Consider the following 11539-nt stretch of genomic DNA (forward strand, 5'->3'; position numbering starts at 1 on the left):
ATTTTAAGACTTTTTTTTTTAAATTTTATGAATGATCTAATTTACATTTAACATTTCGAACTTTTGTTTATTGCATATTCATGTACAATTTACTTTAAAATAGAGGTCAATGACATAACAACACAACGATAACAATAACATCAACACCGACCGGCGAAACTCTAGACAAATACAACGAATGAATCATGTACAGATAATAGAGAGTCTGAAACTTTATGAACTCGAGATAAACTCCAAAAAATGTGTATTATGATCCTATCGGTAGGTTTTGTTCATATTAATTATATATCTGTTTTCTCATAAAGCAAATGGATTACATCATACAGAGATAACAACAATATATACAAAACAAGGAGACGGGTTACAGAAGTCACTAGCCAGGAGGACTGTTTTTTGTGTATTCGACATAAATTCAGATAAATTAACTGTATTATGTTGCTGTACAAAATATGAGGATATATACTCAGTACGTTTTTGATCGAAAAAATACATTCAAATAATAAAGTAAATGGAAATTACTGAGAATGTTTTACTTCTTGAAAGTTATCATGCTTAATACCGTTATTAGATAGTATTATACTGCAACAAAGCCTAAACACAAGTTGTCCATAGAAGTGAAAAACTATTATTTAGCCTTGATACTGGTTGCCCAAAGCTTTTCATTCGCTCCTTTGTCTTCTTTACGTCTGTTGAAAATTCCTTTATACCCTTTTTTATTGACAACTTCCGGTTCAGGTTCTGGACTGTCTTCATGGTCTAGTGCGTCAAGAGGGTCGAAGTCATAAACATATTTATTGTAGGGATTTTCGGCTACAGGATTTTTGCCATGGTAACCTCCACCGAGAAGCTGTTTCGGCTTTCCAGTGTTCTCTGGAATACTTAAATGTCCATCGATAGAGTTTCTATCGTCATCATCATTGTCATTCGTATGTTTCTTTTTATAATTTGACAAATACGAACTTATTTTGTCATCTTCTTCCTCTTCGGTTTTTGGTTTGAATGATTTCACATTCTTAGAAATGTAATTAGTCTTTGGTTTCTTAACATCTTTATCCTGTATCACTTCTTCTACCGGTACCTTTTCAAGGACTTTTGCACCTTGTACACTCTTATCTTTTTGTGTAACCTCTGTTGGTTTCTTGTTATTTTTAGCAACTTCAACCTGGTTATTTGCCTTTTTCGGTACTGGTTTAGCAGTATTATTGTTTTTGTCTTGGCTTTTATTTTTCTGTTTGGAATCTGTGCTTTGAATAGTTTCATTTGCCTTCGTGTTAACCTTTGGATTTGTTCTTTTACCGTTTAGTTTGTTGTCCGATTCTGATGGCCGTTTTTGAGGTGGCTGCTGTTGATTCTTTGCAGCCTGTTTTTTCTGGTCCTTAACCTTTGTTTGAGATTGTGGCGGAACAGGAGATTCCATAAATAATGAATCAAGTGTAACAAGTGTCGGTTTTTCTTTTTTGCTTTTTGATGGAGCTGGAGATTCCGCTTGTGGAACAATTTTTACTGGTTTTTCTATTTCAGTTTTAGCCCGATTGTGTTCAGGGACCATTTTATCAACACCCAGAGTTCCGGCGTTTGATTCTATTTCTTTTATCATATTTTCAGCCTGAAATTAGGAGAAAAATTACATTTTATATCTCAACGATGTGGACTAAAATGTAAGCATATCAAAATGTTAAAAAAAACAAAATCTTTAAGAATAACTAGAATATAGAATATTTTATACCCTAAGCGGAAGTTTGCAACAAGTGACGTTATACAGGTTGAAACAGGCTAGAAAATATGTTATCAAATTATCTTATACATAAAGAGAAGAGAATAACAAGGGTTAAGAAAATGAAACTACCTACGTGCTTCAATAAGTTTATGAATGAATGTCATATCTTACTTTACCGTTAGGACTCAAACCTTTTCAAACGACATGAAAAAATCACCTACCCAAATAAACACAGAAGCCGCTTCATGACTTTCGGAATGTATCTGTTCGGCTGTATATGGTTCTATTACTTTTTTGGCTTCCACCGCAAGAGTTAAGTTGACATCTTTAGGGTCAAACTTTGACATTTGTGTCAAGAAAGACTTTTCACCATGTAGCCCTAATATCTTTTGACAATTTTTCCATGTCTGAAAATGATATAAAACAACTATTTATGTTTTGAATTAATCTATAGCTTTCTTTTTTTTTCTAATTTTTACATGTTTCAAATTTATCTGACGTATACAGATGTTAGCTATCATTATAAAACAAATAATTAAACATCCTAACATTCTCTGTTAAAGATAGCTGATGGATTAATTGACATTATGTACTCCATAAAATTGGTGACTTCGAATCTTATATAGATACATATTATACCACCAAAGATCAATAGTCTGAGATAATGTTGTAATTGATTCAATCCACTTTAGTTTCGGCTTTCTTAGAGAAATGAGAATGATCATGATAGTTTCCATGAATTTAAAATGTACGTCGATTACATGTACTGTTTTCAGATTGATTGCCAGAGAGGCATTTACTCGTTACAGAGAGGGAGATAAAAAGAGAAGATCGAACTCTTTGTGTGAAATATTGACAACAAATGTGAATAGAAATGACATTATTTCTGGAAAGGTGGAAAGAGACGAACATTTTAAAGAGGATCTAGCGGATTAAAACGACATATAAAGGGCATACCTTCACTTCAGAAGGATCATATCCCATCAACATCAAAGCAGCCATGATAGTCTGGTGGACACCGTTAGGTGGCGTGTTATACTGTCTTATTTCACCAACTACCCTATTGTCTGTATTTCTGGCCATGTCTTGCATAGTTCGCATTGCAGCTAGTCTATCTCTTAGTCGTTTTGCATGTATCAGCTGTTGGTCGAATGATCTATCTTCATTAATAGCTGATGCCACTACTATGGCTCGGTCAAGATTGGTCAACTCTCTTGCTTTAAAAGCTCTAAGTAAATCTGTAATATGTATAAGATTTATTATGTCAAATTAAACAATATTTTCTAAGTGATTTTTACATCGCAAGTGACATTGTAATGGATAAACAAATGGGTAACAATGGTCATGCATCAAATCTTATCAAGTACATTAATTCTGGAAAGATATTCTCACAGTACTAATGTTGAACTCTTTTATACAGTCATATTTTCTTTTGATGACGTATTTTGAATAAACCTTTCTACTGCGCCAGTTGAATACGCGTTCTGGTATTAATGTTTTTAAACTTCTGTAAACACTACACGTTTTTATACTGCTGTAACAAACATGCTCTAGAGGTTTTGTTTTATTTCCTAATGATAACTAAACTTCGTTCCATTTATTAACTCGTACATCAATAGTTTGTTCCTTTGACAATTTTTGGCTATTATGGCTTACATCCACTTTATTTCAATTTTGGTAGATAGTTGTCTCATTGGCAATCATAACAAAGATCCTTATTTTTGTGTATTTACTTAAAATGGTACTCAATATTTTTTTTAAAGAAAAAAATAAAAATGCACTTACCTTAGATTTAGCATTTATTAAATATTAAACAAGGATATCAAATACACAAAATAAAATTGATTTCTCTCTGAAAATTTTAAATGCTCACTTTACAACTTTAACATATATCGATTTTATCTAATTGCTACGTTTTACTTTTAGATTAAAATATGAAATATTATTATATTGAAGGACACACAATTTAAATACCTTAAGTAATAAAAAATCTGTCAGTTTTAAACATTTCTACGTTGTAAATATCATATGAAAACATTGTACCTTGCGAATTATATTTCAATACTAATAAGAAGTATAGACAAGAAATAGTTTTTGTACATGTTATATATCGCATGAAAAATATCACGAAGTATACACGAATACACAGTGGAAAATCTAGTAAAAAAAATAAATGTTTCCAAGTTGCAATCACTTTAGCTGGAAAACAATTTTGTTGAAATTTCTGAAAATTGTATAATGCTGAGTACTATATATATGGAACACTTTGAAATTGGTGTAATGCTTTATTTTTTGTGTGAATATGATTTTTCATTCTTTTTTTTCTATCAGTTTGCAAAAAAAAGCTTTGTTATTATAGTATGAAGTGTCAGTTTAATGTATAATTATAGTGCCAGTTTAACAATCGTCTAATGGAAATCTCTCAATAAATAAAGAAAACGAGACAGTATGATTTTGCATGAATTTTTCAAAGAACATATTTCAACATATTATATGTTTGTTAAAGTGCTATTGATGTTTCGAAATAATGTTTAATGCTTTTGTTAACCATTAATTTTCTTTAATCATAAGAAGAGTTACTATTCCTTTGTTCTCCTCACATCAATTTACATACCATACTTTGCTTCCAGCTTTCTGATCTTTTTCTTACTATTTCTCAACAGATCGTCATCCTTTTCAGGTTTGTTGTATTGGTACTCAGATAAAGCCTGTCGTATTAATTGCGGATCGTTTGATTTTAAAGCTTCCGTTAACATCTGGGCTGCTTCTATCCTCTTATCAACTGTAAATATAAATTAGCTTATATATTTTCAAAACGATTTGGTCAACAATTGTTGCAAAAAAACAATATTTTTTTTGGACCCAAAGTGGGTTTTTTTTTTTAATATTAATTTTATATGGGAACACACTATTTTATAACTCAATAAATGGCTGCTTATTTTTAAATGCTTGAACACCGATCCTAAATACGTAAACTAAACTATTTAAATAAAATACAACAGTTGGTTGATGAGTATCTTTATTTTAACCAAAGAAAAAAAAAACCAATGCAACGACCTCTTTAACTCTTGAACATGTCACTTTTCGGAAATCATGATCAGTCAGTAAAATTCCTAAACAAATTCATAAAATGTCTTATTTGTAAACATAAATAAAAACCGTTCTGAAAAAATATTGTGCCAAAAGCTGTTTACCTAACCATTTATAAACCACTTATAATTTACCGGTATATCAACCTTCTGAGTGTTTACCCCATAAGTGTTTAAAACCGTATGTTAAAACTTTCCTTTATTGTTTGACAATTGTTTACAAGAATAAATAATTATATTAAGCTAAATTAAACAACTAAAAAGTCATCATGACGGACATACACATGTATATTACAAACAGTAACGGAAATGGCTGTAAAGTTATCTCATTCCTGATATTATTCATCTATTACTGGTAGTTTTACCTTTAATGTTTGTTTGTCTTCTACATGGACTTAAACTAAAATTACCCCATTTAATGTACTAGTACTTCCCTGGAATTCATTTGTTTTACGCAGAACGGTTATGATAACGTGGAAAAAACATAAACAACAAAGCTAGTTGTTTTCGTTTATTTATGTTTTTGTCATAAATGAGGGCTTTGGTTGTTTCATTCAGTGTTGTTTTATTTTAATTTTATATATTTTAGCATGCCTTTTATAGATGACTTTTATACTGTATGGATTTTGCTCATCGTTAAAAGCTGTCCGGTGACAAATTGTTGCCTAAATCCATTTCGTTTGGTCCCTAGTGGATAGTAATGTCAGTGTCATTCAGAACTAGTTTTCATATTTGAGTTTTTTTATATAAATGAAAATATGTATATTACAGGGGTTCATATGTGAATATTACACTTTGGATGTGTGATTAAAACTCACCATCAACAAAGTTTTTGAGACGACTATCATTTATATGACGTTCCAGATCCGAAACGTCTGTTCCGGCATTTTCTCTTTCTTCTTTTATAATTTGCAAGACTTCTTTAGCGTCTTCTTCTAACTCTTCCTCTTTGTCATTCCGTGTGATGATATATCTGCTGACTAAACGTAGAAACTTATTCTCCTGTTGAAAAATATTAAAGATGTAATCACCAAGGTCTTCTAAGGTCACCTTATAAATATCAATGCCTTTCTCTGTATATCTTTGTATAGATTGAGAATTCTGAGGTTCAGACCGGTCAGCTTTCTGGAGAAAGGCTGTGAGTATATCGATACCTCTTGGTACAGGGATAGATATTTCAGTATCTGTCGTAACTATTGATTCTGCTTTAACTTCTTTTGTATGCTTCCAGAAGTTTTTGCTGTTTTCCAATGTTTTGTTGTTTAATGTTCCAACTTCTATGTGTCGACCATGGGAATTTATAAGGAAGGCATACGCATTGTTTAATTTTTCTGGTTCATCTTTCTTAATTGCATAGACATTAAATGCGTATTCTCCGCGCACTGGAACATCAATGGCGAATGCTTGTTTTTGATTCTTTCTATATTGATTCACTCTCATTCGTGGAACGGCTGACGGATCATTTGAATGAAGCTCGCCTACTAAATCAACATCTGACTTTGTCATAAAATCTATATGTGTGTGTCCATCTTTTGCTATGATGTAGCCATTTTCATGCATATTTGCTGCAATTCCTAAACGTTCGATGGTAGAATGTGGACCAAGATTATCTTGGGCGATATTCGGAAGGCACTGTACCTCTCCTTTTTTCATAGAGCAATGTATTAGATAGTTAAGAACATTCTCTTGTTCCATTGACTCTGTGTTTCTTGTAAAGAACTTTAGTCCGTAGATTCCCTGGTGTGGCAATCTTGTTCGAACAATATATTTTCCTTGGTTCCAATAGAGCATAGCGTATTTTGACATGTTGGCACTGTCCACAAACGGATTGAGTAATTTCATTTCTAATCTAAGTTCTTGCCTTCCTTCGATCTCAATATCTAGTATTCCTGTTGCTGTGTAAATACTTGATTCCTCATGTGTTATTGGAACTAATCCTAATCGTCTTGATACTTTGTTCGGTCCCCAGCCTAGTTTAGGATAGTCAGGTAAAGGTAGACATTCCTTTGCTAACTGCGAGGATAAAACTACAAATGAACATATTAAATCAAACTTTTCTAAACCTTCAGTCCCAGGGTCGCATGCAAATACATTGACACGAAACTTGCCAAGAACCGGAATATTAAACATAAAGTGAATACTTTCATCATGTCGTTCAAACATAATGAAATGATGGAGAATTTTATCAAGTTTCCTGGTTGTGTCACCCTCAGGAATTGTTCTAATAAAGTTGTGCTTAAAATGATAGTTTTGTCCTCTTAATTGTGGAAAATGAAGTTTAAATTCAGCTTGTCCTTCAACTACTTTTATCAATATATTATTTTGTGGATATGTTACTCCCATTTCTCTGGATCTTTCTCGGACGTATAATCTTTTGAAAAAATCCACTTTTGACATATTGTCCTTTAGTAACTGCCATTTGTCTTCGTCTGGATAATGTGTCCATATAAGGTCTTCTGCATTTGTGAAGAAATATTCTTCGTCAGCATCATCATCATGACCTACTCTTTGTATAGACCTTGTGCTAAGTGATTCGTCATCTTCACCAGAGTTTAGTTTTACACACCATTTAGCCCAGAAAATATCAACAAGACGCCATTCGTTTTGGACAAAAACAGCATTCCATTGTGCTTTCAATTCTGGAGTTTCTGGTTCTCCAAGATCGTAATCTTCATTCTTTGTTATTCCATCGATAACTTTACAAGGAACTTCTGCCATTCTATTAACAAATCACATTTTTAGTACTGTATTCTTTAAGTAAAAGTTTAATTTTCAAACAATTTAAGCTTTTATGTTTAATTACTATTGGATGCAACATTACAATTGTTTTTAAACATCTGAAACATGTACAAGCATACAACATAATACTATAAGTTATATCTCCCCACTGATCTGTTCAATGTTTAAACTTTTCAATACACTCATATTCGTCTAAAGTGTTCCAAAGCTATATGTTAAATGGTCGTTTTTTTTCTTTTCTTATTCTGATATTAATAAGAAAATGTGGTATGTAGTACCAATAAGACAACTCTCTACAACATCGAATATATGACATCGACAATTGTTCCGAAACATCGATGTTTATCATATGCTATGGTGATGATTGCGGAGTGTGTATTCCAATAAAAGTGATTTACATTTTGGACAGCTATGACACAATTAAAGACAATTCCGATGGTTTTTTTTTCTTCTATCTTATTTTTGCGGTTAGATTCATGCAGTATATTTGTAAGAAAAAATAAATGTGTTTGCAGAAAATGGACAGTTTGATATAATGCATTGAGATATGTCGTTTCTCTCAACTTTGATTTGTTCTTGGTTTGTTTTAAATTTTACAGAATCCATCGGTTTTTTTGTTGTTGATAATGATTCAACACCTTTAGACATATATTTCTTTTATTAACTATAATATTGAAGGTATGTATGTATGTTCTTATGTACTACTTACGTGCATAAGATATAGAAAAGATTTGCAAGGTTTCCCATATCACATTGGATTTTACTGAAGTATTCTAGCGGTGTATCGGGTACTGGTGTGGTAGCTATTTCCATATTCTGTACATCATAGGATGTTATCCATCTATAGATCGCCCTCACCCGAACCAAGTCGTCAAACACGTCATCACCTGTTAAATACTGGACAAGTTCCCAGAATGTACCTTCTAACAAAGACTTGGGTGCCTGATTTCACATGAAATAAAAAAAACAATTCTGGTCGTGATTAATTGCAAATTTTTGGATAAGTGTCATCAAATTATATAGTTGGTTAAGCAGTTGCATAATAATGAAAAAAAATAACAGTGAAACCATTACGAAATTCATTCAAATTATATTATTCTAGGTATGTAACTTTATGTCAAACCATGATAACTTGCTCTGATTTTATTTTTAACTGTGATCAAGGATTTGTATAGAAAGACTTTACAAATGCTAAAACAACCAAAGTTTGCTCCAATTTTTTTTGTGTCCATAGATTTACAAGGTTTGAACAGCCTTTATTTGTCATCATCATGAAATTCGATTGAGGACAAAATATATTTAGATGCAACAAAGAATAAAAAACACTGATGAATTTCCTGGCTAAGGACAAGCACATAGTAATATGAGGGTGATATTTAGAGTTTTTGGTTGTAATTGTGGTTTTGTGCTCGGATGCTTCAGAATCGTCATATTAATTGGGGGTTTGCGTTTCGCTTTGAATGACCGACTAGCTTTGCAATCATGACGCATACAGTTATTTATGTGGTTTTCATTGTAAAATTGGGGTTTGGGAATGATACGAGCGATTAGGAGACTGTGAAATTCCGTAATATACGGATAATTTGATCATACGACTGAACAATTTTTAAAAAAAGTTATCATTGAAGAACAAATGCCTTTTGTCAAGATATTCTGTTCTTTGAAATGCTTCCTATTCCTTTTAAAATTGACAAGAACTTATATTACCGTTAGCGCGTGTCGATCAACAACATCAAAGTTGATACCACGGAGAAACACCTGCTTTGTCTGCTTCTGTGGAATTGGTTCTGGAATTTCCCCTTTCTTCAAAGATTTCTTCCATGCCCCTGGTCTTTCATCTATCTAATTGAATACAATTTTATAGTTTATATATATATAATTATGTGTATAATGTAGATCATATTATATTTGATTCGAATTGTCTTTTTGCAACTTCCGAATGTACTCTGTACAATGAGATCCATGTGTCCAAGCTATGCCTTTGGGAGAGACATAAATGTTAGTTGACAACGAAAAGCTGACGAACAAAGCAAATTTAACTGTGCGTTATGTATGTAATCCTTTGGTTTTTTTTTAAATCGTTTAAGTTCAGGTAAAACTTTTGATATCAGTATTATTTTTTTTTTTATTAAAAGGCAGGTTCAACTGTTCATGTTTTGAATGAGTAGCGTACCAGTGTGTCCGGTTTAGAACAAATGCTATAATTGTCAAAAGGATACCAATTGTGTAAAAATGTGTGTAGTTACACAATTATAATTCGATCCTTGCCAACAAGGTATTATGTTTTCCCAATGGTTCATGAGCAATCTCACTTATTTAATATAAAAAATCGAACCGGCCAAATCCTTCTATGGCTTATTTTGCCTGAGGGAGTTTCTTTATAATTACAAAAGCTAGAAAGGTTTATTTATAATCATGTCAGTACTGAAGTAGTGACTACTGAGCTGGTGATACTCTCGGAACTGATTGTATACCATTTGAAGTATTGACCCAGGACTTAAAAAAATGAAAACAATACGTTCGAAGATTCATTTGATATCTTTGTTCTATCATTTATATGAATGTACCTTTGCTGCATAGCTTGATACAGTTTTTTCATCACCGTCATTTTTGTTGGCCGTCTCTGGTAAACTTTCATCTTCATTTGTCTCGACATGCGTTGGGAGTTTTGGTTTTCCATTGGCTTTGGGTTTATTAGCGTCATTTGATATTTTGCCTTTGACAGTTTTATTCTGACGAATACTTTCATTGATTTGCCTAGCATCTGTCTCTCTTGGAGCAGTTCCGCTAGTGCTTTCTACTGGCTGAGCGATATTATTGGGTGTGTTCTCTGTTACACTTTGTGAACTTTTCGATTCATTAGACCCCATGTCCCTAAGGATTTCTGAGAATCTGACGTCGGATGAAAAAAAAAATTATAACTATATATTTCAAATGACGATATAATATATTATATTATTGTATAGCAATATAATATTTCCCACAGAAAGTAACCAAAAGTTAGCGTGCAATAAATTCTTTTATTGCACTAGTGCAATAAGTCTTCAAAATTAATGACGTCATCAACGAAAACAACTCAGTTTAAACCAATTTTTACTTTCAAATATTATATTGCTATACAATAAAAGGGTTATTGCATGAATATTGGGGAATATTGTCCCTCGTAGAACATATATTGCACTCGCAAGCTCGTGCAATATAAAATTCTACTCGGGACAATATTCCCCAATATTCATGCAATAACCCTATAATATCTCTTTGCAATATCATATTTGCTTTGAACACATTATTTTGTGTTTGTATTAATAAAAACAGTGTTCCTGAATATAAAATCAACACACTATTTAGACTTCATTATCATATGTGTGATCCTTTCACACAAAGTCTGCTCAAACCGAGATATGTGGAAGAACGACTGAAATCGACACCACGTAAGATTTACTTACACCATCATGAATTGGTTGATTGATATCATGTGTCAGTGTATTTATTCACTGGCGGGAATTGGTTGATTGATATCATGTGTCAGTGTATTTATTCACTGGCGGGAATTGGTTGATTGATATCATGTGTCAGTGTATTTATTCACTGGCGGCATCTCTTTGCTGTATTTGATCTGTAGATACCAGTAAAGTCGTTTTTATCTGTGCCGAAGAGTATCAATGCGCACAATAGGTGATGCATATATGACAGAAGACTCATACCTTCTTAACGCAACCAGTGTTGCTCCTTTTGGAGTTCTCGCAGTTTATTTTGTGTTTAGTATGATATTTCAACATCAGTAAACTACTGTCGCTTTAATTGCTCCATACATTATTTGGTGTTAGATGATACATTAATTGGTTTTGTTTTAAACTTACCGCTTATCAATGATTTCCACAAATTATAAAAATTATAATAAATTCAAACGGGTATCCATTTTGTTATTTCGATCTGTACATGCTAGTGTTATAAGATCAAAATTTTAAATCAGCGTTAAGCGTTGAAAACAACA

The 11539-nt window shown here is 32.3% G+C and overlaps 1 protein-coding gene and 1 long non-coding RNA gene across 2 annotated transcripts in view; one reads left to right on the forward strand and one right to left on the reverse strand.

Moving 5' to 3' along the window:
* Window positions 1–11539, forward strand: part of LOC134685566 (uncharacterized) — a 55391-nt gene that overhangs the window by 18340 nt on the left and 25512 nt on the right. The gene's annotated exons all lie outside the window — the stretch shown is intronic.
* On the reverse strand, window positions 47–11537 carry LOC134685541 (uncharacterized). Its single transcript, XM_063545318.1, has 9 exons — window positions 11406–11537; window positions 10113–10437; window positions 9253–9387; window positions 8255–8487; window positions 5625–7525; window positions 4332–4499; window positions 2675–2955; window positions 1939–2124; window positions 47–1606 (listed from the first exon to the last, which is right to left on the reverse strand). The coding sequence occupies exons 2-9, from the start codon at window positions 10413–10415 to the stop codon at window positions 626–628; spliced, it is 4188 nt and encodes a 1395-aa protein (XP_063401388.1). The 5' UTR covers window positions 10416–10437; window positions 11406–11537; the 3' UTR covers window positions 47–625.

The sequence above is a fragment of the Mytilus trossulus genome, chromosome 1 (assembly GCF_036588685.1).
Source record: "Mytilus trossulus isolate FHL-02 chromosome 1, PNRI_Mtr1.1.1.hap1, whole genome shotgun sequence".
Taxonomy (NCBI): Eukaryota; Metazoa; Mollusca; class Bivalvia; order Mytilida; family Mytilidae; genus Mytilus; species Mytilus trossulus.

Coding starts and splice junctions, on each gene's coding strand:
- LOC134685541 (XM_063545318.1), bottom strand. CDS start 10,415: ATGGGGTCTAATGAATCGAAAAGTTCACAAAGTGTAACAGAGAACACA. Junction 8,488..9,252: donor TTGATCGACACGCGCTAACG/GTAATATAAGTT, acceptor ATGTGAAATCAG/GCACCCAAGTCTTTGTTAGA. Junction 2,125..2,674: donor ATGATCCTTCTGAAGTGAAG/GTATGCCCTTTA, acceptor TATCATTTTCAG/ACATGGAAAAATTGTCAAAA.